This window comes from Sus scrofa, chromosome 6 (assembly GCF_000003025.6).
Source record: "Sus scrofa isolate TJ Tabasco breed Duroc chromosome 6, Sscrofa11.1, whole genome shotgun sequence".
In the NCBI taxonomy this organism is placed as follows: Eukaryota; Metazoa; Chordata; class Mammalia; order Artiodactyla; family Suidae; genus Sus; species Sus scrofa.
The window spans coordinates 78,134,545-78,161,369 of NC_010448.4; the positions used below are offsets into that span (position 1 = coordinate 78,134,545).

The following is a 26,825-nucleotide window of genomic DNA, read 5'->3' on the forward strand; positions in this document are numbered from 1 at the left end:
GGTTGCAAGACTCACAGCAAAGCATGCTGCCCTTTGGAGTCTCTGTTTCTCCAATTTTTAGAAAGGAACAGTGGCATGTGACTCACAGCTGCCGTGGGGATCACATGAGAGGCTGCACGAAAAGCATTCTATACACTGTAAAGTGCTGTACTGCATTCTATCACCCTGTGGCCAGGAACATGGGCAATAGAGCCAGAGAGAAGGGGGCTGAGTCGTGCTCCAGTCCCTGACAAGCCAGCCGCCTGACTCTTGGCAGCCCTCATCAGCCTCGGTTTTCTCCTCTGTAAAATGGGGGTGATCACCCACCTGGCAGCTTGGAGTGAGGGACCAAGTGAGCTGATGCCTGCAAAGTGCCTGGGTTAGTGGTGCGCTTCAAAGTCATTATCATTATTACACACAATCCTATTTAATAAAAGGGTGGACCGAAGAAAGTCCAATTATTCCTGTCACATGAGAAGCTGGCCTGGATGATACAAGGCTTCTTTCCTGGATGTCAAGGAGGCAGGACGGGTGACTCACTTCCCTCCTGAACTTCACCTAGCTGGGTTACATTCCTCGTAACCACCCCTTCCACCTGGGGAGTGAATCCTGAAGACAATTTCCTCTCCCCCAAAATGAACTTGACTTTGACCTGAGGCCAACCCAGGAATGGGGCTTAAACACTGGCTTTCCATACTGGTCAGGACTGCGCATGCCTTCAATTAGACTCCCCTCCTTCTGTCTTGGTTGTTCCACACTGTGGACAGTGTCATGAAACAAATGAAGAGACCCATGAACTTTGAGTCAGGAGACCTCGGTTCGAATCTTATACCTGCCACTTGTCAGGCCACGTGACCCTCTAGGTTTCCTTTTCTGCCAGATCAGGACAGCCCCCATCTCAGGGGAGGATGTGAGGGTCATAGGGGGCGAACGTACATCAAGTTCCTAGTGTGGGGGGAAATGCCTGACGTGGGGTGGCCATGTGTTCGGTGCTCAGTCAATGGTGGGGACCGCTGCACAGGGAAGCCATGGCGGGCACATGCCAGTAAGACTCTGGCCTCTAAACTGAGCCTGGGCATTCTCTTTTCTTTCCTTTTTTTTTTTTTTTTTTGTCTTTTCAGGGCTGCACCTGTGGCAATGGAGATTCCCAGGCTAGGGAACAAGTTGGAGCTGTAGCTGCCTGCCTACACCACAGCCACTGCAATGCAGGATCCAAGTCGCATCTGCAACCTATACCGGAGCTCATGACAGCACCGAATCCTTAACCCACGGAGCAGGGCCAGGGATCAAACCCACATCCTCATGGATACCAGTCAGGTTCCTTACCACTAAGCCATGACGGGAACTTTTTTTTTTTTTTTGTCGAGCCTGGGCATTTTCTCACTTGCTTCCTTCTGAGTCACTTAGAACCACCCTGCCCTCTCTCTGAGTGATGACCTGATTGCTGAGCCTCACACTGGGCACTTGCAAAAGTGAGCTGGCAGGAAGCAGACATGGCCTTAGTCCTCGATGCCATCCTGGCTAGAATCCCCCCAAAGAACACACATTCAAATTAGAGCAGCAAAGGGAACTGATGTCTGTGCAATGCCCCTCAAAACCAGGTGCCTCCGACACACTACCTGAAGCACCCTGAAAGGCAAGAATAATTTGTTCTACTTTACAGATGAAGCAGCCGAGGCACAGAGAGGTGAATCAGATTGCTTTGAGGTTACACAGCCAAGAGGTATTAATTTCTCATTTTCGTGTTGAAAGGCCTTTGCCATCGTCAACTAGTGCTGAGGATAAATCTAAACTTCTTTGCTCACGTGTACCTGTGTGATCTGGCCCTGCCCACTCCTGCCTTCCAGCTCTTTGCTGTGCTTCTTTTGCAACAGAAGGCTTTTCTAGGAACTGCTCTTTGGCTTCGTATTCACTGCTTTCTCCTTTAGCTGGCTAATCCCCAGGCAGTCCTTAGCCTAAATGTTTCTTCCTCTAGAACTTTTCCCTCGATCCCCAAACGCTCTGGGCTTCCCCTACTGTGCCATCCACAAAGCTCCCCTGTGATTACGTGCTCAATGATCTGTCTTCTGCCTGGACCATATGTTCATGGGAGCAGAGGCCGTGACTGTGCTGCTCACCACTGAATTCCCAGGGCCTGGTTCAGTATCTGGCACTCGCTATGCACAGTACCCTGTAAATACTGATGAAAGGATGGACTGATTGATGAGTGGATGGGTGGGTGGACTGATGGATGGATAGACAGGTGGACGTGGATGGGTGGGTGACTGGATGGATGGAGGGATAGATGGGCGGGTGGGTGGATAGACAGGTGGATGGAGAGACGATGGATGGCAAGACGGATGTGGGATGAAGTTGTCTCACCTCTCTGAGCCTCAGTTTCCTCCTCTGAAAAATGGGGCTCTCCTCCCAGCCCATAAAGACATACACAGGCAAAAGCCTAGGCCAGGATCTGACCCAGCTTGGCCAACACCCACCCCCTCCTCATCCTTTTCTGCCCCTGGTCCTCACGGTATTTGCCGGATGCCAGCCACCCCGTGATGGCAATGGTGATATGGAGCTGCCTGCCTCCGTCAGAGGCAGAAATGTGAACTCTTCAATGGCCCCGACGCGCTTCTTCATCTTGTAGCCTAAAGACCCAGGTACAAAAATGAGAACGGGGGTGACTGGGGACCCTGGGTTAGTCAGCGTGGCTCTGTGCACTCACACACTGTCAATGCCAACCACACACCCTGTCCCTCGACAAACTGGTTGGTGCCATTACTGTCCCTGGTTACAGATGAAGATAAGAGGCTTCCAGGGCTGGCAAGTCCCCGAGGGGCAGGGCTGGGGCTGGAACTCAGAGCCCAAGTTCATAACCACTGCTCTGTCCTGGTGCAGTGGGCACTATCTCTTTTTCAGGCCCATAAACTTCCTGAGTATAACACACCCCTCTTGGTTAAAGTGGTTTGAACTGACCAAGATTCTCACTGTGGGAAACAACCTGCCACTTGGGGAGCAGAACAGGAAACTCTGTGTGTGACTGGGGGGGGCTATCGACACACATGATTTGGAAAAGCTCCCCCAGGTGACACTGGTAAAGCCAGGGTAGCCATGTGTTCTCTCACATGAGGAAGCTCAAGTGTCTCTGAGGTGGCCTGCCTGGAATCTTCCAAGATAGTGGCAATGAGTTGGATCAGACCCTTCTTAAGTCTACACCAGGTGCAGATGGATGGGAAGATGGATGTGGGATGAAGTCATCTCAAACTCGGCCTTCCCTCACCCACGCCAGGCTATCCACCCAGTTCTCTAGAAAGCCGGCTATAAGTGCTGGCAGTGCTGGGACTTGGAGCGAGAAAAGCCTTCGTCTTCCTCCTCCATCCCCTGGGGCGTCATCACTGTTGAGAATCTGGGCTTGTCCCTTAAGGAGCCGGGCTACCCAGGCTGAAAGCCCCTCACAGCCCACCCCTCCTTTGCAGCCGTACCTGTCAGGCCAGCTCCAGCTGCACCGAACAGCGAGGTCATGACCGCGATGCCAGCCGCTGAGCCCAGAGCCGCTGCCCCGGCGCTGCCAATGATTGTCGCGGCTCCAGCAGCCACAAGAGGGGCAGCCAGACCCCCGGTCACGCCTGTAAGGAAAGCAGCCCGTGGTGGGTAGAGGAGGGAGTGGGGACGTGGCCTGCTCGGGTTCTTCCTTCACCAGCCGCCCACTGCCTTCCACGGAGCCTCCTGATGACACGAGTGAACACGCCTACCATGTGCCTGCTGGGGGCCCCAACCCACTGAGGCCCCTACTCTCCCCAGTGTCCCTCTCAGCCTGGCATCAGCCCTCCCTCCCCCTGCCCTGGCCGTGTGCCACCAGCTCATCTCAAGTGGGCCTTACCGATCACTGTCCCGCCTCCCACGGTGGCCAGGCCTATCAGGAGGTAGCGCTTCCACTTCCGCCTGTTTTCTCTCTTCTTCCGGGAGGCCTCGGCCGTTCTGGGGGAGGAGAGGTTGTTGACCTTGAGGGCTGGCTGGGCCAGGGGTCTCCCGACACCCCCTTTCCTCACCAACCCCCAAGCTGCGCTCAGGGCTGGGTTCTCTGTCACAAGGTACCAGGGTTACCCTGGGGCCATCGACGGTCTTAAAAAGCTGAAAACATTCTAAAACCCGGCTGGGGAATCCCAGTAGGTGGGATGTGCTACTTACCCAACGGATCCATCCTAACAGGGTTGCAATTTGAATAATGAAAAGACAAAAAAAAATAATAATAATAATGGCAAAAGAAGCACAAAAGTATCTTTACGTAGATGGACCCAGAATGAGTAGCAGATAAGAGTCACAGGCTCTATCCTCTCACGCCTTCCTTTCCTTTCCCTCCCCCACCAGAGCTCATCTCCTTCCCCCCCTCCCCCGGGACATTTGGAAACCAGCTTCCCTCAGAATAATCCATTCAAAGATGGACTAGAGAAATGTCCATACTGTGAGGCAACAGCCAGAATTGTTTAGACTTGAAGTTTAAAAGTGATAAAGTGGAGCAGAAGGGAAGCAGAGTGAACTGAGGTAAGGAGAGTCCTGAGAACGGCCCAGGGGAGTTAGCCCAGTTTTCCGATCTGTCGATGATTGGGCCCTCAAATGCATTGGGGCAATCAGGAGCGGGACAGATGAGGGCGGGACGGTGGGGTGATCAACACTGCGAACTCTGAACTGAACTTGGAGTTTGGACAACGGCTCGATGTAGAGAGTGATGCCAGATGACGATGATAATAAAAGTTAATATTTATTGCGGACTTCCAACATCCCTGCCACTGTGCATTGCGCTTCATATGGGTTATCTTATCCTAGAAGCAGTTTTATTCCTTGCTGCATATCACAGACGAGGTCAGTACTGTGCACTGAAGTTTGGCACTTGCCATCCGCCTCTACATGGAGTAAAACACAAGCCACTGCGGTTCCGACCTGGGGGGACCCACAGAAACCCCTGAGCGGAGCTCAAGGCGGAGACCAGCAAGGAGGTACTCTGTGCTCCTGGAAAACGGGCAGAACAGGTCTTCAGATAGTCAGATATTTTTAGGAGATTTTATGAGCCCAATTTGTGCATCTCCTCATATCTAGAAAAACACTAAAATCCGTCAATGATGACTAGTGTCTGTGACTAGCAGTAACCTTCACGAAACCAGCAGCAAACTTCTGCAAAGTGTGTACATGGCTGCAGGCACCTCCCCTCACCATCATCACTTACAGCGTCAGATTCCCCCTTTCCTCTCTGGGGCGGTATTTCAGAGCCATCTAAATACTGCCTCCCGGGCTGTAGTTAGTGGGCAAAACAATAGATGTCACGGTTTTCTGTGAAAACAGCCGCTCCCAAGGGTGGGCCGGTGAGCCCTGAGGGAACTCAGGGAAGAAACAAAGAAAACTGGCCCACAGCTGAGGTGCCTGTCAAAGGAGTGATTCTGGTAAGCCCCCCAGCCTTTACCTCTTCCCCTAGAAACGGGTTTTCTGTAAATCTTCTTCGGTAAATCCAGTTCTGTGTAAATCTTTTGGTCCTACTACCTTCCCTTTGTTGCAAAAACTCCTATATCCTAACTTCCCCCCTTGCCTCCTCGGAGCAGATTCTCGGGATGACCTGAGATGCTGTCTCCCGAGCTTAATTCTAATTTCACCCGAAATAAAACTTAACTCTCAACTTTCAGGTTGTATTTTTTTAGTTGACAGTACCCCCCACCCCGAGTGGTTGTGGGGATCAGCAAGGAGTGGGTTAAGCTGGATCCTTAACCCACTGAGCGAGGCCAGGGATCAAACCTGCGTCCTCAGGGATACTAGTCAGCTATGAGCACAGAGCATGACAGCTGGCTCTTTGAGAGGGGACCAAAACAGTGGCTGATACCATGAAACTCAGTTTCCTGGAAACTCAATTCCCCCTTTTGTAAAATGGAGATAATAACATCTCCCTCAGAAGGCTGCTGGTTGGTAAAGATTACATTCAGGAGTTTCTGTTGTGGTGCAGCAGAAATGAATCCAACTAGGAACCATGAGGTTTCGGGTTGGATCCCTGCCCTCGCTCAGTGGGTTAAGGATCTGGCATTGTCATGAGCTGCGGTATAGGTCACAGACGTGGCTTGGACCTGGTGTGGCTGTGGCTGTGGTGTAGGCTGGCAGTTGTAGCTCCAATTCGACCCCTAGCCTGGGAACCTCCAAATGCCGTGGGTGTGGCCTTCAGAAGCCAAAAAAAAAAAAAAAAAAAAAAAAAGATTAAATTCATTCCTTCTTCATCCACGCAATCCACAAACTTTTATGGAGCACGAATAGCAGTGGGTGCTGTGTGTCAGTGGGCAGAAAAGGCAGTATTCAACCAGAATTGTTTCCTTCCTATTTCCCCTCCTGAGCCACATGTGACAGTGAAACATTCATCCTCCAGGTACTGAAAAGCAAGGGAATTTAAGATGGGCATTCGGGGACCATTTTTGCTTTTTGGTTGTCTGCCTATTCCCCTCAACCAACTTTTCCTTAAGCGCGTCTTGGGGGTACCCCTCAGCCCTTCTCAGTGGCTTCACTGCAGAGAAGCGGAAGCCAGTGGTCCAGGATCACAGGTGCTGCTCCCATGCTGGAAACCCACGCCATCAGATGTGTGGGATGAGGCCGAATCACATGCATCTAGCAAGGCGGAAGGCAGGATGGTGGTGAGGGTGAGGGTTCTGACGATACCAACCCTGTAAACAAGGCTTGAATCCTCCCTCGGCTGTGGCGGTGTGTCACCATCCACTGGATCAACGTCCGGTTATCCCTCCTGCACTGGGCCTCCCTATGGAAAGGTTCTCCAGCTCTGTCCTACTGAACTGAGTGGCCCCACGGCTGCCTTTAGCCAGTAGGTGGAAGGTACACCTGTCACTTCCAGCAAAATATTTTTTTTGTTTGTCTTTTTAGGGCCGTGTCTGTGGCATATGTAGGTTCCCAGGCTAGGAGTTAAATCGGAGCTACAGCTGCAGCCTATGCCACAGCCCCAGCAACATGGGATCTGAGCCATGTCTGCAATCTACACCACAGCTCACGGCGACGCTGGATCCTTAACCCACTGAGTGGACTGAACCTACGTCCTTGTGAATACTAGTCAGATTTGTTTCCGCTGAGCCACGACGGGAACGCCTCCTCAGCAAAATTTTGAAAAGAGTTGGTACAGGGGCCTGATAAGCCTCTTTTTGCTCTGCCCTGAGACCAGCAACGCTCCTGATAGCAGTCACTCTGTCAACCTGGGACCCAGAACGAAGACAGCATGGTCTAAAGCACAGCCAATCTGCAAGAAATTGTGCCTTTGCTGTTGCAAGCCACTGAGACATGGAGGTCACTTGCTATTGCAGTGAAACTTAGCTTGTCCTGTTGGACAGAGCCACTTACTAACCTTGGGATTTTGCACAAATTACTTGTCCCGTCTGTGAGTTTCCTCATCCATGAAGTGGAGATAATAATAGCCCTGGGAATTCCCACTGTGGCACAGTGGTTAAGGATCCAGTGTTGCTACAGCTGTGGTGTAGGTTGCAGCTGTGGCTTGTATTCAGTCCCTGGCCTGGGAACGTCCATATGGTGTGGGTGCAGCCATTAAAAAAAAAAAAAAAAAAAAAATAGCCCTGAATTTCCATGGTTATCGGAAGGGCGAAGTGAGATAGTCCACACGTGATGACTGGCGTATTGTAATCATTCAGTCTGTTTGTTGCTTTTATCATTCCTTCCATGGTTACGATAATTTCCTCCTAAGTCCGGGCTGGAGACATACTTTGGCCCTTAATTGCTAGCACCATGCAGGGCAAATAGGAAAGCTGGAAATCAGTTGCTTTCAGCAGAGTTCAAGGCCTGAGGGAAAAATTCCAGCTGAGGGCTATACCCGAGAGGAACACGCGGCCCCACGAGCAGCTGGCTCCGTGAAGCAACAGCGTCTCACGCAACAAGCACTGCCTGGGAAAGAGTCTGCACATCTGGGGTAGAGGTGTCTGAGCCCAGCTCTGCCATGAGCTTGCTGGCTCACCTGATTTTTCCAAGCCTCAATTTTCTCATTTGGACACCAGAAAAGGGAGGATGACGACAGCACCACCGTGTGACCAGTGTCAAGCAGGAAAATATAACTGCCTGCCTGCCTCCCTCTCTCCCTCGCTTCTGGCCCTCCCTAGCTTGAAGACAGGGTCACCTCTCCAGCAGGATGCTCAGCCCCCTGGGAGCCGGCCCCTTCACGGTCTCATCGTGACACATCAATTCGTGACACATCACCCTCCAGAAACACTGAACAGCGACAGGCACATTGTCTGCACCTCAGTCCTGTGTTCCTGCTGACCCTTGGCTGCCAAGTACCTTCTCGCCTTCCTTTATCCGGCTAAATATTACTAATTGTTCCCAAGTCACCTCCGGAGCTCTCTTCTCCAGGAAGCCTGCTTGAGCCCCAAGCCTGCCTAAGGGCCCTGATCCAGGAGTCTCTAACCCTCTGTACTGTTATTAGCCTGGAATTCTAGACCACTGATTTTCAAAGTTGATCTCTCAGTCTTTTTTGTTTGTTCGCTTGTTTGTTTTTGTCTTTTGCTTTTTAGGGCCACGCTGCGGAAATTCCCAGGCTGGGGGTCATCGAATCAGGTCTGTAGCCACTGGATCTTTAACCCACTGAGTGAGGCCAGGAGTCGAACCCACATCCTTACGGATACTAGTCAGTTTTGTTACCACTGAGCCATGAGGGGAACTTGATCCAGATCAAGTGCATCAGAATCCCCAGGGAGATGGCTGTTAAAAGCACTATTTCCTGGGCCTGAGGCTCTGGGCATAAGAGTAAGGAAACTACCTTAACAAGCTCTCCAGTTTATCTCAACTTTGAGAATGGCAGGGGCGAAGCTTCAGGACAGAGATCAAGCTTTCCTGCATGCCACCTGCAGCAGGTGGCCCTAGGATTGGCACCTGGATGCGGCTCAGAAGACATTTCTTGAAAAGACTCACCTGGACTTCCTGGTGGCCTAGTGATTAAGGATCTGGTGTTGTCATTGCTGTGGCTTGGGTTCCATCTCTGGCCCAGGAACTTCTGCATGCCATGGGTGTGATCCCCCCACCACCAAAAAAAATCTACTATTCCAATAAGGATTGGAAGTGAACATCTAGCTGCAGTGATCTAGTCTCCACTCACTGTCCATTTCTATGTAAAAACAGAGGATGGAATAGATATCTGGGCGAAATAAAATATTAGCAGGGTCAAGGTCAATCACCACCAAGAATGAAACTTCCGGGATATTAGAACAAATCTAGAATATCATAAAATTTTCATGATTAGTAGAAACTTATTACTAAGAACATAGTCAAATTCTTGGGTTGGTATCCTTGATGTTTCTTAGCATTGTCGGCTTCTAGATTGTTCCTGCAGTGACACCTGCACATCTGTGATGCCAGACATCACTTTTCGCTGTGTTCATGGAAGGGGAAACTCATAACCTAAAGGAAATAAAATAACTAAAGAGTAAATTTAGCTGTTTTATTGAAAGGGATGAATGCCAGTATATCAGATCAATTTTACAAAGCTTGGATGATATACTCTAGCATTGTTTTTTGGTTTGTTTGTTTTTGTTTTTTGCTTTTTTGGCTGCACCCATGGCATGCAAAAGTTCCAGGACTGGAACTGAATCCACGACGCAGCTGTGACCTGAGCCACAGCAGTGACACGCAGGTCCTTAACCTGCTGCGCCAACAGGGGAACTCTGGGTGATATACTCTAATCTCTAGTATTCTGCTTTGTGTCATTATTTATGTTTATAAACACTTGCTGAATCAAAAACAATACAATAGTTTCCCTAGAGCATTTAGCTAAGGTGCTTTCTCTTAATGTATATCTGAACTGCCAATCACTCTCCTTATTTATTTAAGTACTTGAATGCTCTTAATCACTGCTTTGTACATAAAATGAATAGCTTTCTCATTAATCATTAATTATCACAACATTTCATTCCTGCAATAACTTCAATTGTCTGACTGAATTTTAACATCTAAAGCATAAGAGGAGAGGCTGGTTCTGAGTGACATCTATGATGCCACTTCTTCCTATGTCTGGAAGGGAGAATTCTGAGCATGACAGTAAATTCAGATGAAGCCCCGATCCTGTTACTGACTTTGCCTGCTGACCCAGCACCACCCTCATGACCTAGGATGCCAGAAGTGACCTTGAGCTGGCATTCCGTGTCAACCTTCCAAAGCAGAGGCTGAAGCCAGGAATGTGGATGTGGCCAAATCCCAGGCTGCAGTCACAGATACCCCGTGAAGAGCAAAGACACCCACACTGCCCAGCTCATGGTTCCATGAAGGAATTTCCATCACTGTCACCAGATCTCCCGTGAGAGGGTGTTCCTTGCCCTTACGTCATCACCACCACCCTTATCTTTTTTTTTTTTTTTTTAAATTGCCTTCTCCAGTGGTAGAGAGGGCACTCTTATCTCTGAGGAGTTTAGAGATACATCTTGAAGAAAAGTTCAGAAAGCCCCATAAAAGAATTATCTTTACTGCTTTCTTCAGAATTAAGGAGGGGACCTGGGATGGCCAACCATGCATGTGGGCTGCGGTAAGTGACGTTCAGACTGGGTAAGATGGTTGAATCAGACGGTGCCATGGACCGGCTGGGTGACCCTGGGCAAGTTACGTCACCCTCCTGAGGTTCTGTTTCTTCCTCCACAAAAGCCTCAGGGGACTGTAATGAGCACCAAATGAGATGACATCTTGTGCCTGCATCTAGAAAGCACTCAATGAAGGCGAGATGCTGACCGTGTTATTACAACAGGATTGGTATCCACCTCCAACACCACATTCGCTAGTGTTTATGACGTACCAGGAGCTTTTTTTTTTTTTGTCTTTTTAGGGCCACTCCCGTAGCATATGGAGGTTCCCAGGCTGGGGGTCCCATCGGAGATGTAGCCACTGGCCTATGCCACGGCCACAGCCATGCCAGATCTGAGCTATGTCTGTGACCTGCACCACAGCCCACGGCAACACTGGATTCTTAACCCACTGAGTGAGGCCAGGGATCAAACCTGCGTCCTACATGGATACTAGTCAGATTCGTTTCCCCTGAGCCACAAAGGGAACTCCTGTTCCAAGCTTTTGATATGTATTGATTAATTTAATCTTCTCGGCGGCCCTCTGATGGAGATACCACCACTCTCCCTGGGTTAGAGATGAAGAAGCTGAGGCTCGGAGAAGTGAAGTCACCCAAGACATAGGAGATGCTCAGGTGGCCTCCGGGCTCATGTGGGGACCCGAGAACAGAAAGGTGGTACATCACACCCAGAATCCCAGGTGCAAAGGATCACCCTGGGGTGCTGAGTGAGAAGCTCACCTTGCAGAAATATAAAACCCGAGTGAAAAGAAACCTATGTATAATTTGATCCTCTACTTGCACAGGTGAAAAACCTGACGCAGGTGCCCAGAGAGGGAAAGCAACGTGCCCAGGACCACATGGAGACTTAGGAGCACATGGGCAGAGCTGGGTCAGCGGCAGAGCTGGGCTGTTCTGCATCTTCCCTGATCTGGCATTACTGGTGACAGCAGAACACAGCCTCTGGGAAACGTGTTTCTTCCTGACAATCGATTTCCAAACAATACTCTCCTTCATTTCAAGGCATACCTGAAATACCACACACGTCCAGTAGAGACCAAGGTCCTGGGCAGTCCCTGTGACTGTGTTAACTGGCCTGGACCCAGGTGTCTCTTTATTGACACAGCTCTGGGAGTCAAAACAAGACTATTTTCAGGTTATTTCAACAGATCAAGTTTCCTCCTTTCTCAAGGAAACCACCCCCTCCCTTTGTCCTACAAACCCTGGTGCGAGGGCGGCTCCAGGTCTGGCTTCAGAGCTAAATTCCCAGCTGGGCTGAACTGGCCCAGCCTGGCTGCTCAAAGACAGCCTGTGTGGCCGGAACAAAACCCAAGGCCGGGAGATGCAATTAGGCAGTGACTAGGATCGATTTATTACCCAGGGATTAGATGCTGTGTGAAGTGTTCTGCAAAGAGCTGAGCTCTGACCAAGTTACCCAGACAATTTCCCTCACATACACCTGACCATACACCGACAGCAAAGCTGCTGGCCAACTGGCAGGTGCGGGGGCCCATGGGGGAAGGGAAGGGCTCACTCGTACGGCGCGCTTGCTACGTGCCAGCCCTGGGCCAAGTGCCTGTTAATATGACGGCATTTGTCTTCCACAATGATCTTAGGAGGAAGCCATTCTTTTTTTACCACTATAGGGTGCAGTGGCTTAATGTGGGATCTCAGTTACCAGAACAGGCAGTGAACCTGGGCCACAGTGGTGAAAGCACTGAGTCCTAACCACTAGATTGCCAGAGAGCTTTCCAAGGATGCTCTTCTCATTTTCTCTCTCTCTTCTTTTTTCTTTGTTTTTTGTTTTTAGTCTTCTTAGGGCAGCACTTGAGGCCTATGGAGGTTCCCAGGCCAGGGGTTGGATTGGACGGAGCAGTAGCCGCTGGCCTACACCACAGCTCATGGCAATGCCAGATTCTTAACCCATTGAGTGAGGCCAGGGATAGAACCTGCGTCCTCATGGTCAGGTTCATTTCCACTGAGCAAGGAAAGGAACTCCTCCCTCTTCTTTTTTCTTTATATAGCCGCACCTGCAGCTTATGTAATTTCTCAGGCTAGGGATCGAATTGGAGCTATAGCTGTGGCCTACACCACAGTCATAGCAACACCAGATCCCAGCTGCATCTGCAGCCTGCACTGAAGCTTGTAGCAATGCCAGATCCTTAACTCACTGAGCAAGGCCAGGGGTTGAACCTGCATCCTTATGTAGACTATCTTAACCTGCTGAGACACAATGGGAACTCCTCTTATTCCTATTTTACAGATGAGAATATTGTAGCTTAGAGAAGAGGGGGAACACCTGCCCAAGGTCAAAAAGGTCAGAGGTGGGATTTGAACCCAGGCCACTCTGGCCCATGGACAAGGTGTCACAGGAGCTAAAGAGGAGTGAGGCGTTGGGGCCACAAAATGTTAAAGTTACAGACTCATGGCCATTAGCAATCATCCAATCTCTTCCTACAAATAAAGAGGAGACCCAGAGAGGGGAAGTGACTAGCTAAGGCCACACAGCGAATCAGGGCTGCACTGGGACTCTCCGTGCAGCGCTCATATCATCTCAATGCACCATTTCTCTCTCTCTCTTTTTTTTCTTTCTTTCTAGGGCTGCACATTCGGCTTACAGACATTCTCAGGCTGGGGGCTAAACTGGAATTGCAACTGCAGGCCTACACCATAGCTATAGCAATACGGGATCTGAGCTGCATCTGCAAACACTGCAGCTCACGGCAATGCCGGATCCTTAACCCGCTGAGCAAGGCTGGGGATCGAACCTGTATCTTCATGGGTACTAGTCAGGTTCTTAACTTGCTGAGCCACAAGGGCACTGCGCTGTCTCTAAATGGGGGGTGGGGTGGGGGCATCTGAAAAGTGGAAATCCTCCATTCCAGATGGGCGGGGCCGGGGTCACAGGGCTCCCTTACTCAGATTCCTTCTCTTTGGTTTCCTTCAGGCTCTCAAGGAACGTCTCTTCCAGGAGATCCAGCTCCTCCAGGGGCACGCGGAGGAGGGAGGTTACGCGGCAAATGAGGACACGGGCCCGTGCGTCATAGCGCCCTCGAAAGAGAGAGAGAGAGAGAATGAGCAGGGAATCAGTTCAGGGTCGAAAGACAGATGTTAACAGCAGGGCAACAGATGTAACCCAAACCCTAGGAAGCATAACCATAACCCATACCCTCGATGCACAAGCCCCTGAGCACAGTCAGCTGAACAAGAGCACAGCTTCCCAGACAGAACAGTGTGCAACCATTAAAAAGATGAATCAGAAGCAAGGCGGCGTCTGTCACCAGCCACATCAGCAAGATCAGTTTTTCACATCCCAAAGCTGTTAAGGAGGTGATGTCCTGATCAGAACCAAATCCAACTCCAACACGACCTTCAAAGGGCCCCTGGCCAACGCTGTGACCTTGCCTTCTAGAATGTTCCTTCTCTGGAGCCTTTGCCCTTGCTGTTCCCACTACCAGGAAGACTCGTTCCCCAGATCTTCCTGTGGGACCCTTCCTCTTCATGCAAGTCTCCACACAAATGCCTCCTGCCCAGGGAGGCCTCCCTGACCCCACCCCCCTGCCCCAGCACTTGACCCCTTCACCCTGCCTTTCATTCCACATTGCCCTGCTCTGATATCGTATCTATTGACTTTTGTTTGTCTCTTCCCCTGAAGTATAAACACCAGTCCTTAGAAGAGCACGCGGCACAAAGAATAAATGTTCAATCAATAACCCAGCATACCTGGGTATGAATTCTATTTGTGTGTTTAACTTTGGGCAGAGCTCATCCTTGCTTGGGTGGAAGTGGAAATCGTAAGAGCCACCTTTCGAAGTTTCAAGGAGAAAGGAGTTCCCCAGCTGCCTAGGGGTTAAGGACTCAGTATTGTCACTGCTGTGGCTGGGGTTCGATCCCTGGTCTGGGAACTTTTGTACACTGTGGGTGTAGCCAAAAAAAAAAAAAAAAAAAAAAAAAAAAAACCCCAAAAAACAAAAAAAAGCAGAGGGCTCTGGGCCCACGACAGGCCTTTAATGGACACTGCAGAATTGGCCTCCTTTGGTGGGTGTCTGCAAAGCTGTACAATAATTTTATACTAAAGTTGTACTGGCTTCAACTACCTCAGCTTCTGCAAAATAAATCAATTCCTTTCTTGAACTAGGGGCTCAGAGTGAGCCGCGATAGGGCAGCTTTTGCCCGGCTGCCCTCGCTGCGTCCTGAGATGAAGCACTGTCTACGTGCCAGGGAAACAGACAGCGTGTCGTGTCTTGGGACACGTGGAGCTAAAGGGCCATGAACAAAGGCACCTGCTTTCTCTCAGGATCATTCTACGGCATGCAGGTCATAACAGAGCTGTAGAAATTAATAAGCCTTGGCCATGGTGATTAATTGGTGGCAATTCTAATCAGCCACTAATTCATACTCCATTGGTCAAGGCTGCAGTGATTCAGTTTCGGGAAAAAGACTGCCAGGTACACAGGTGATTAAGCTTCCAACGTACTCGCAGGCACAGGACTCTGGAACGTTAGCCTCATTTAAGGGTCATTTCAAGGACCTTGACAGCCGGCTGTTGCACTTGGAGCTGCGGTGCTATGTGAGGCAGGCAGGGCTCAGGCCCAAAGTCCGGGCATCTTTCCTGTTTCCTGCCACCCCTTCCCAGACATCCAATTCACCAGCTCACGCTGACAGCCACACCTCCAACATGAACCCCGAGTCAGGCCATGGTTCTCCATCTTTGCTGCCATCGCCGGCCACAGCCACCACGACTGCCATTGCCCTTCAAGGACCAGCCATCTCCCTGGCTTCTCATCTTTCGCTCTTGCCTCCACACTATATTTGCCACATAGCAGCTTGAAGGATAAAGTCACACATCTGACTGGGGTTCTCTCCCCCAACGTAAAACCCCTCAGTGCCCTTAGAATTCATTCCACATTTCTTCCCCTGGTCTGCAAGGCTGTTCATTATCTGACCCCTTCCTGCCACTCTTTCCCATCTCACTTTCTGTTGGTCCCTGTTTCATGCACGAGTATCTGTCTCATTAAGAAGCTAAGCTCATTCTTGCCCCAGGGCCTTTGCACTTGTTGTTCTAACCAGCTAGGTCCTGGTCTGAGTAGGTCTGGGTGCACTCATGCCTGGAGTGATGTGATTACAATGACTCCTCCTCATATCACCTCTGCATGGAAGGAAACCAGCACCCACAGTGCTCTTACCAGTCACTGGGCATCACTCCAGAAGTTGGCATTCGAGACTGCTAATTCTCCCAATAGTCCTGGGAAGCTGGTATTATACCCCCGACCCCGCTCCGCTTTGTTTTTGGCCACATCTGCAGCTTATGGAAGTTTCTGGGCCAGGGATCGAATCTGAGCTGCAGCTGCCAATGCCAGACCTTTGACACACTGTGCTATAGTGCGAACTCCGTATGATGCCTCATTTTGCACGAGAGGGAAAAATGGGTGTAGGCAGAGTAAGAAACTTTCAAAGCAGAGGGCTTGGCACATATGGTGGGCTCCATTCTTATTTGCTGAATGGAGGAATGAGCCAATTTCAATACTGAGAACAGGCTTTATGAATCTTGAGGATTCTGATGGAGAACTAGGAAGCTGGTGACAATGTTTGCATTTCACTGCGGCCAAAGACCAACTTCTCAGAACTTCCTGATTCATTGGGGTGGTAGGGTTTGCAATTCAGTAATAAAGACCAGGTCAGAGAGTGGAGCCAAGTTTGCGGTGGAGATTGCTGTGCCTCACGCGGCCTGTGCCTCCTCGGGCTCCGAGGCCTGGAGTTGATGCTATCTTTGGATTCAGAGTACAGAGGGCAAGAACCATGATTCTGTTTAAGCCTCCTGGGCACCAATGCAGAGTTCACCCTGAGACTCGCTGCCTTAAATGGAGTTTCGAAACTCTGAAGTGTAACCTTGGGATACTTACATAACCTCCTCAGCCTAATTTCCTATCAGTGGGGATAACAGTATCTATTCCAGCAGTTGCTCTGAGGATTTATATATGATGCAATAATCAACAGTCTCTGTATAAGACCTAGAAAAGCAACGAGGTAACTTAGAAAGATTACCAACTACGAATAAACCGGCCTCCCCTGCCATGCCCAAATCTGGGGTCCTAGATCAATGGTTCTTAACCAGGGACGTTTTCCCCCCGGAGGATACTTGGCAATGTCATCTGGAGACATTTCTGTTTTGTGTGTGTGTGTTTGCCTTTTCTAGGGCTGCTTGCCATGGCACACGGAGGTTCCCAGGCTAGGGGTCAAATCGGAGCTGTAGATGTCAGCCTATGCCAGAGCCACAGCAACGTGGGATCTGAGCTGAGTCTGTAACATACACCACAGCTCACGGCAACGCCGGATCCTTAACCCACTGAGTGAGGCCAGGAATCGAACCTGCAACCTCAAGGTTCCTAGTCAGATTCGTTAACCACTGAGCTACAACGGGAACTCCCTGGAGACATTTCTGGTCGTCTCAACTCAGGAAGTGCTACTGAAATCTCGTGAGTAGAGGCTGGGGATATGACTAAACCTCCTATAAGGCCCCAGGTGGCCCAACAAAGAATCAGGCAATTCTAAATGTCAATAGTGCCCTGGTTGAGAAACCTGGTTTATTTAAAAAAAATTTTTTTAAATGGCATTGTCTGGTGTATTTTTATTTTATTTTATTTTTTACATATTTTTGGCCATACCTGCATCAGGTGGAAGTTCGTGGGCCTAGGATCAAACCCGTGCCACAGCAGTGACACCAGATCCTTAACCTACCCTGCCATCAGGGAACTCGGAGAAAGCTGGTTTAGAGTCAGCTCAGATTCAGTTTAAGCTTCAACATATCAAAGGCTTATTTTTCCAGCTGCGTGGGCAAGAGCTTGATGGGTTGTTATTGGACGAGAAGAAAATGATTAGCACGCAGAAAAAATTCCACCCAGCTGGCATCGTTTTGTGACTAAGATCCCAATGCTGTCAGTAAAGGTCAGCCTTCCAGGAAGTTCTGCGAAATGCAGCTTTTCATGTTGATTTCTCAGGCTGATTCTGTGACTAATTAATCACCCTCACACCCAGAGAGAAATCCAGCAGCGCAGACAGAACCGCCCCGCTGCTGTGCCCTACTCCATTGGTCTCTGTGGACGAGGAGAGTCTAAACCTCAAGTTCGGACAGACCACTCTGCTAGTATCTGGCTCGTGCTCCACCCTTCCTTCTATTTGTCCCTCCCTCCCTCCCTCCATCCACCACCCAACACATACCATATGCCCACCACGTGTCCACCGGTGTTCTAGACGCTGGGATGTGGTGGGTCAACAAGCCAGACAAGGGCCCTACCCTCATGGAACTTCTGGAAAAGGACTTGAAAAATTGGCCCAACTATGACACTGACTTTCTCCTTACAAGATCCTGAACTGTGTTCTTAGAACCAGAGACAGTTCTGTTTTGCTTCGCTTTCAAGCAGCATCTGGCTCTTGCCTCTCTCAGGTGTATCTGAAATTGCAGTTCAGCGAAGTGAAGTGACGCGATCGAGGTCACACAACTGAGAGCCTCAGGGATTGGATGAGAATCGGTTACCTGGTTCCCAGTGTTCCCATTTCACCACCACCACCATGGCCAGGGCACTCACAGCCTGCTTCCTGCGGGCCAGCTCTGTTCTGAGCACTTTATCGGGAGTTGTTTAATCCTCACCACTGGCCTAAGACATGGAGTACTGTTGTTCCCATTTGATACCCTAGAAAACCGAGGCCCAGAGACATTCGGCAACTTGCCAAGTAGAGCTTGAATTGTATCACCAGGCAAGCTGATCTCCCAATGCCCCCAGTCCTTGGTCTCTGGTTCTTCATTAATAAGGGTAAGGTTGGACATGACAACTGGTAGCAAGCCACACCCACTCTAGGCCTCATTTTCTCATCTACAGGCAGATCTTGTTTTATTGCACTTTGCAGAGACAGACTTCAACAACAACAACAGGAGTTCCCGTCGTGGTGTAGTGGTTAACGAATCCGACTAGGAACCATGAGGTTGTGGGTTCAATCCCTGCCCTTGCTCAGTGGGTAGAGGATCTGGCGTTGCCGTGAGCTGTGGTGTAGGTCGCAGATGCGGCTTGGATCCTGCGTTGCTGTAGCTCTGGTGTAGGCTGGCAGCTACAGCTCCAACTAGACCCCTAGCCTGGGAACCTCCATATGCTGCGGGAGCAGCCCAAGAAATGGCAGAAAGACAAACAACAACAACAACAACAAACAAACTGAAGGTCTGTGGCAACACTGCATCTGGCAAATCTACTGGCACCATTTTCCCACCAGCATTCTTTCATTTTTTAACATTTTTAAAATTTATTTTTTTTATTAAAGGATAGTTGATTTCTAATGTTGTGCCAATTTCTGCCGTACAGCAAATTGACCCGGTCATACACATATATATACACATTCTTTTTCTTATCTTCCATCACGGTCTAGTCCAACCAACAGCATTATTTGAAAATTAAGGTATGCATATATTTTTATTTTAATTAATTAATTAATTTGCTTTTTAGGGCCACACCCACAGCATATGGAGGTTGCCAAACTAGGGGTCGAATCGGAGCTGTAGCCGCTGGCCTACTTCGCAGCCACAGCAATGCCAGATCTGAGCTGCGTCTGTGACCTACACCACAGCTCCTGGCAACACCGGTTCCTTAACTCGCTGAGCAAGGCCAGGGGTTGAACCCGTGTCCTCATGGATACTAGTCAGATTCGTTTCCACTGAGCCACGATGGGAATGCCTGTATATATTTTTAGACATAGTGTTATTGTACACTTAATAGATTCTAGTATGGTATAAATATAAATTTATATGCACTGAGAAACCAAAAACATTCGTGTGACTCACCTCATCGTGATTTGCTTTACTGTGGTGCTTGGGAACTGAACCTACAATATCTCTGAGCTCTGCCTGTGTCTGCTGAGAGGGTGGCCTAGATGGTTTGAGGGGCTACCCACCTCTGACCCTCTGGGGAACACTGGAGACCTAACATCTGCTCCCATTAGGTCCTGGTCTGCCCCTGAAACTGTTCCTGTTTGTAGATGCTGGCACCTGGTGGGGCTTTCAGAAAAACCAGAGCCAACCCTCAGATGTTCGCAGAGACTGGTATTCACAGAAACGAGGTATTATCATTCCCATGGGGATGCTTCTACATCCCCAACCCTCGTAGGTAAAGTCTACTAAGGTTTTCATCAACAGCACTTGTTTTAGGATGTCTAGGAGTTCCCTTATGGTTCAGCAGGTTAAGGATCTGGTGTTGTCACTGCAGCAGCTTGGGTTGCTGCTATGGCGTGGGTTCGATCCCTGGCCCAGGAATTTCCACATACTGCAGGAGGGTGAAAGAAAAAAAAAAAAAAAAAGAATGTGGCTCTACCACTTACCAGCTTAGGTCAGCTATTTCAACTCCCTGAGTCTCAGTTTGCTCATCTGTCAAGTGGGAGCACCTATATTAAAGGATGGCTGTGAGGGTGACAAGGGCTGGGTACAGTAACCAGCATTAACAGGTGCTTAATAAGTGGTGGCTATTCTCAAGAGAAATTGAAAAGGCAATGCTGGCTTAGAGGCTGTTCATGAGAATGCCCCAGGAGGGCGTGAAGGCTCAGGAGATGACATTAGGCTGTTTCAAACCCACTCTATTCTGCGAGAGCCAGGCCAACGTCGCCCACAGCAAAGGGGGGTAAGTTAAGGTGTCCTGGGTGTTCATGGGAACTCAGGAGGGCTTGTGATTGGCAGGTGGGGGCAGGAAGCAGGCTGGGATGAATTATACCCTCTAGATGAGGAAAGGGAGAGTCAGGCAGACACAGAAGCACTGTGGTAACTTCTTCTCCCCAGTGGTAAGGCAGCAGGACAGAGCTGGCCTGGGAGGCTGGAGACCTGGTTCTGAGTCCCAGGCTGCCTCTGCCGCTGTGTGCTTCCAGGAAAGCCCCTTCCCCTCTCTGGGCCTCATTTGCTCCACCTGGAAATATGAGAAGCTCATCCAAGGTGATCATGGCTATGTGAGTCTCAAGTCTGCAAAATGGGAACGATGGCCTCTAGCACCCTTCAGGGGGCCAAGAGGGCTCTATGCCTGTGCAGGCCTTGGCATCAGGCTGGGCACACAGCAAGCACTCAAGAACCGGCACTCAGACCTTCTAATGATTATAAGGTGATAGTGTCAGTGCCGACAGGCTGCCCTGCTCTCCAGCAACCTGAGCCTTAGACCTCTGTGTGAATGCTGCCCCTCACTCCAAGGGCACCCAGGAGGACTGGCTATTGTTATACTTACCTTACTTTTGTTTGAATAATAAAAGTGATGCAACTGGGAGTTCCCATTGTGGCTCGGGGGTCACAAATCCAACTAGTATCCATGAGGACTCGGATTCGATCCCTGGACTCGCTCAGTGGGTTAAGGATCCGGCACTGCCATGAGCTATGGCGTAGGTCGCAGATATGGCTCGGATCTTGCATTGCTGTGGCTGTGGCTGTGGCCAGCAGCTGCAGCTCCAATTTGACCCCTAACCTGGGAACCTCCATATTCTGCGCATGTGGCCTTAAAAAGCGGGGGGCAGGGGGGAGCGATGCAACTGAGCATTATCAGACCAGCCCCACCGCATCCTCAGACCGCAACTCAGCCATGTCAGTGAAACAGAAATGTGAGTTCAGGCCACATCTGCCTGAAAGCAGGTGCTGGGCCATCACCCCTGGACTCCCATTCAGCTCTGAGATAGTTAAAATGTTTTGTTTGGATAGAGTTTGGCCAAAAACACATGTTGGGGTTTGGGCCTTAGAGCTGCACTTCTCTGACGATAAACTACACGGAACCGCCTGGGATCTTGTGAACGCGTTGAGCCCTCTAGGCTCCTGCCCCAGTGACCTTCCTCCAAGAGCTCTTTCCTGCCACATCTCCTTCACATGCTGTTCCTGCTCTTAAAATTCAGTTCTTCCACCTCTTCCTAGCCCTCCCATTCCCCACGAGCCAGGGCTCTGGTGGGGAGTTGGCGAGACCTCCCTTATCACACGGTGTGGAGGCTGCTGGGATTTCATTTTCAGTTTCGTGTTCCTCCTCTCTGCTTGCCATCAGCACACATGTCAGAGGGCAAGAGCCGATTCAGAGCTACTCCGAAGGTGAAACCACAGGGCATTGTGAGGAATGAGTAAAACCACTAAGAAGCACCAAGCATGCTCTTGGCATGAACGGAGAGCTCCCCGGCTCCCCAGCTCTACTGGGTTCCCTTCCCTTTCTTACGTTTTTTTAGGGCCTCACCCGTGGCATATGGAAGTTCCTTGGCTAGGGATCCAACTGGAGCTACAGCTGCTGGCCTACGCCACAGCCACAGCCAAAGCCACACCAGATCAAAGTCGCATCTGCAACCCACACTGCAGCTCACAGCAGCACCGGTTTTTAACCTACTGAGTGAGGCCAGCGATAAAACCCACGTCTTCTTGGATACTAGTTGGGTTCTTAACTCACTGAGCCACAATAGGAACTCCTCCCTTTCCTTTCTTCCAAAAAGGTCACGGGGGATGGGATCACAGGGGTAACACCGACCACTGGTGCAGATGTGTGGCCATAATTTACAGAACATAGAAAATCAACTCACCATCCTTGAGTGAGAAGCTCAGAAGGTCCTGAGGGAAAAGCAATAGAAATTAGCAATAGGTTGATATGTAACCGGCCCACTCACTTGACAAATATTTATTGACTCTTAATAAGTGGGAGAACGAGGCAGACAAAATACCTCTGCCCTACATTCTGGTGGTGAGCCAGACAAACAAGGAAGCAGATAACTAAATAAACGTGTGAGAGTGTCAGGGAGTCAGAGGAAGGAGGGGAAGGGCTGTTTTAAATCTGCTCACTTGACCCAACAAGAGGCTGTGTCAAGCTTCTGTCTGCTTTAAATGCACACAGAGCAGGTGAGTGACACACCCAGGGACACACGGCAAAGTTGCCACTTCCAAAAGGAGGCACCAGGAGTTCCCGTCGTGGCACAGTGGTTAACGAATCCGACTAGGAACCATGAGGTCGCGGGTTCGGTCCCTGCCCTTGCTCAGTGGGTTAACGATCCGGCGTTGCCGTGAGCTGTGGTGTAGGTTGCAGACGCGGCTCGGATCCCGCGTTGCTGTGGCTCTGGCGTGGGCCGGTGGCTACAGCTCCAATTCAACCCCTAGCCTGGGAACCTCCATATGCCGCGGAAGCGGCCCAAGAGATAGCAACAACAACAAAAGACAAAAAAAAAAAAAACAAAAAAACAAAAGGAGGCACCACAGCTTAGCAGGCCGGAGCACGGGCTCTGGAGTCAGACCGCCAAGGTTCGAATCAGCTGTGTGACCTTGAGCAAGTACGCTAACCTTTCTGTGCCTCAGTTTTCTCATCTATAAAATGGGGGTAGGAGTTCCTGTCATGGTGCAACAGAAATGAATCCAACTAGTATTCATGAGGATGCCAGTTCGATCCCTGGCCTTGCTCAGTGGGTTAAGGATTTGGTGCTGCCATAAGCTGTGGTGTAGGTCACAGACGTGGCTTAGATCACGTGTTGCTGTGGCTGTGGTGCAAGCCGGCAACTGTAGCTCCGATTAGACCCTAGCCTGGGAACCTCCACAAGCCTCGGGTGTGGCCCTAAAAAGACAAAGAAAGGGGGGGAGGTGATCACCCTACTTACCTAATAAAGTTGCTTTGAGAATTGAGTCCACATTTATTTATTTATTTATTTATTTTTTATTTTTTTATCTTTTGTCTTTTTAGGGCTGCACCCACAGCACGTGGAGGTTCCCAGGCTAAGGGTTGAATCGGAGTTGTAGCTGCCGGCCTACGCCATAGCCACAGCAACACAGGATCTGAGCCACGTCTTTGACCTACACCCCAGTTCACGGCAATGCTGGATCCTTAACCACTGAGCAAGTCCAGGGATCAAACCCACAACCTCATGGTTCCTAGTCGGGTTCGTTAACCACTGAACCACGACAGGGACTCCTGAGTCCACATTTAAAAAAGGTACTAGCATATAATAAGCACTGTTTAAGTAATAAATTAAATCAAAACTAGTCAATAATGATAATTCAATATTAGCTAGGATCATCACCATCATATGACGTTATGGGGAAATATTTAATCTTTTAGCCGATCCCCCTAGAAGCCATTGTCAGGGTGACTTGGAAAGGAAATCTTGTTCTCCTTCCCCTGCAGCTACCCCAGGGCGTGGGTGTACCTGAGTGATCAGCAGTGGGCTGTCCTCCAGGATGGGGTCCTTCAATAAAATCTGAGCAAACATGTCTGCTCCTTCGCCTCCCAGGCCGCTGGCAAAAGCAGTCATGGTTGGCAAGACGGCTTCAGACAACTCCAGCCACTTCACCAAACCGGCCACGAACTCCGAGCAGAAGGATCTGAAAGACAGACACAGCTGAGAACCCGCACCGTGCATCTCACAAGGCTGTTGGGAAATTGAGATGGGTTGTGTTCAAGGATGCGAAGAGCTGGCACTTAGAAAGAACCACAGTGATTGCGGCCATGGCACAGAAGGAGCCCAAACCTGATGGCAGGTGTGTGGATTTGAGCTTCTTCCTCCATCAAAACTGACCACAGGGGCTGATAAACCACAGGAACGAGAGCAACCAGAAGTTACTGACCATATGCCCTGAGCCCAGGCTGCACCCAGGGCTGTGCTGGGGGGTGGAAATCAAAAATGAACAAGGGGGTTCCTGTTGTGGCTCAGCCAGTTAAGAACCTGACATAGTATCCATGAGGATGTGGGTTCAATCCCTGGCCTCGCTCAGTGGGTTAAGGATCTGGCATAGCCACCAGGTGGGGCATAGGTTGCAGACACAGCTCGGATCCTTCATTGCTGTGGCCATGGCATAGGCTGGCAGCTCCAGCTCTAATTCGACTCCTAGCCTGGGAACTTCCACATACCGCAGGTGTGGCCATAAAATAAATAAATAAATAAAATGAGCACGACACGGCCTCCTTCAAGGAGCTCACAGTGGGACAGAGACTCGGAGGGCCCTAGTGCTGAGGGATATCCTAGGTCAGAGGCAGGAACTGAACCCTGATGAGTCCAGAGAAGGAGCCCCCAAACTGGACTGTGAGGGGAGGGGCAGCAACTAGAAAGTTCTTCCCACAGAAGGAGATTTGCTGTTGGAAATGGCCAAGTACCTGCTCTCTGGAAACACGTCAGCTGCTGTGGAAAGAGATAAAGTGCAAAAGGAAGTCTGTCCTCCAGCCGTGCTTACCACTACCAAGGGGTCTCTATCCACAGTAGGCCTTTGGGTTAAGTCCCATGGGAGTGGGAGTCCCTAGGTGGAAGAGGACTGGGGCTCTCCAGGGGAGAGGGGACCCCAGGAGCCACAGAGAGCACATGGCATCTTGGGGACTCTGACAGAGTCCCTACCAGGCTTTGATTCAAAGCCACCATTGGTGACAGCAAGTGGTGGCTGGGGGATACAGAGGAGGGAGTCAGATTGGGGGTGATTAGACCAGTGAAGAGAATAGGCTTCCCAGAAACAAGCAGAGCTCCCTGGCGGCAGGGGTGACCTCAGGAGGCTCCCTGCTTGCACCAGCTGCTCCAGTCCCCATGGATCCCAGGCAGCTCACCCAACCCTTTCCTTAGAGCTGCTGTGGACAAAGGCCAAGGGGAGAGATCTCTGTAGGCCGGGGCCCTGACGGCAGCGGTGGACCCAGATTTGAATCCTATCCCCACTGCTGTTTTGGTCCAGGTCCCCAGGAGCAGCTCCAATATAATTACTGGGGATTCCTCTGGGGCCAAAGCCTGTGAAAAGGCAGAGGGGAGGCGGGACTTTGTGGGGGAGCAGTGGAGCTGTGATGCTGACCCTGTAGGAAGAGTGAGGGTGGGAGACCCTTGAGAGCTGCCTCTTCAGCAGAGCCAAGTTGGCAGCCCTCTCGGCAGCTGAGGGAACGTCCTTCATTCCTGAAGGACATCTGAGGGAGGCAGAGAAAGTCACTTGATCGCTCTGTGCCTTAGTGTCCTGATCTGCAAATGCATCAAAGAGGCCAATTTCATCAAACTGTTTGAGGAAGAAATGGGATGATGCCTGTAGAGTGCCCTGAGCTGGGCTTGGCATGTAGTAGACACTCCGCTCATGTTAGGGAGCATCACTGTTTTCTCTGCAAGGAGACCAAGGGAGGCCGTGGAGAAGGGGGCTGAGTCGGGCTCCACCGTCTGACCCCCTGGGGGAGTCTTGGCCGCCTCCCAGACTGGCTTCCTGCCCTTATTTTACCTCCCTGAGCTTCCTTTCCCTCTGCTGTAAAATGAGGATGATAATAGGCCCTGCTTCACAGATTGGCTGGAAAGATTAAATGACATGGTAATAGCGCCTGGCACACGATAACCCACAATAAATGTTAGCTACTGCTATTACAATTATTGTTAACTTACCCCACTGTCACTATTGGCATCACCTGGATGACACGTGGGCGTGTACAGGGGACAGGGATGACTAAGGGAACGGAGCGCTCCTTAGGGGTAAACGGAGATGCAGAAAGGGCTCAGGGCCAAGGGCAGCAGCATGGCCGGGCCCTGTGTCCCTGAGGAAGGCCTTAGGTGCAGAGAAGCATCTCATACCCGGAGTGGAGGGGTAGAGAGCATGAACTCTGGTTCACATCCCAGCTCTGCCACTAGCTGTGGGATCTCAGGCTAGTTACGGGGCCTCTCTGGGCCTCAGTTGCTTTATGTGTGAAACGGTGGCGATAATGATGACACCTACTTCACGGGGCTGCAGAAGGATTAACTAAATGAACAGCTGTCATGTACTTAGAACCAAACCTGGCACATATAAAGCCCTATATGGGTGTTTCTTTGAATGAACAAATGAATTCACAAGTGTATATGTAACGTGCCAGACGGTCCATCTGTTAAATAAGGAATAGCTTTGTAAAGTGGCAGGGGCGTGGCGAGCGCTTCAAAGGCGGTTGGTGGTCTAGTTGAAATATATGACCATGAACAGCAACAATGACAATAAATGGCAATTACAAAGTGACCATCTGTCAGCCCCTGTGCTTAATACTTTACACACACAGACTCATTCACTTCCCACTAGAGCCCCACGGGGGAGGGAGGTACCATTTTCACCTTCATTCTACACAGACCCTGAGAGGTTCAGTGACAGCGCCAGGGTTCAAGCCCACATCTGTGACTCCAGAGGCTGTGCTTAACCACTGCAGAGCCAGCCTCTCTCCCATGATGAGGTTCCTTGGCGCCCACCGAGCGCTGGGCAACAGCGAAGCCACTGCGTCAATATCCCCTCTCATCCTTGCTGCGCCTTGAGATGGAGCCCCTGGGCCTCGGCCATTAAATATCTCACCGGGGTCTCCTCTCT

General features: G+C 50.3%; 1 protein-coding gene across 1 annotated transcript in view; it reads right to left on the reverse strand.

The window, feature by feature from the left end:
* TMCO4 (transmembrane and coiled-coil domains 4) overlaps positions 1 to 26,825 on the reverse strand; it is an 85,426-nt gene that overhangs the window by 40,892 nt on the left and 17,709 nt on the right. Inside the window, 7 exon segments of the mRNA XM_021095469.1 lie at positions 2,488 to 2,547; positions 2,550 to 2,606; positions 3,441 to 3,584; positions 3,839 to 3,936; positions 13,456 to 13,588; positions 22,097 to 22,124; positions 23,702 to 23,876. Of these exon segments, the coding sequence (XP_020951128.1) occupies positions 2,488 to 2,547; positions 2,550 to 2,606; positions 3,441 to 3,584; positions 3,839 to 3,936; positions 13,456 to 13,588; positions 22,097 to 22,124; positions 23,702 to 23,876 (695 nt within the window).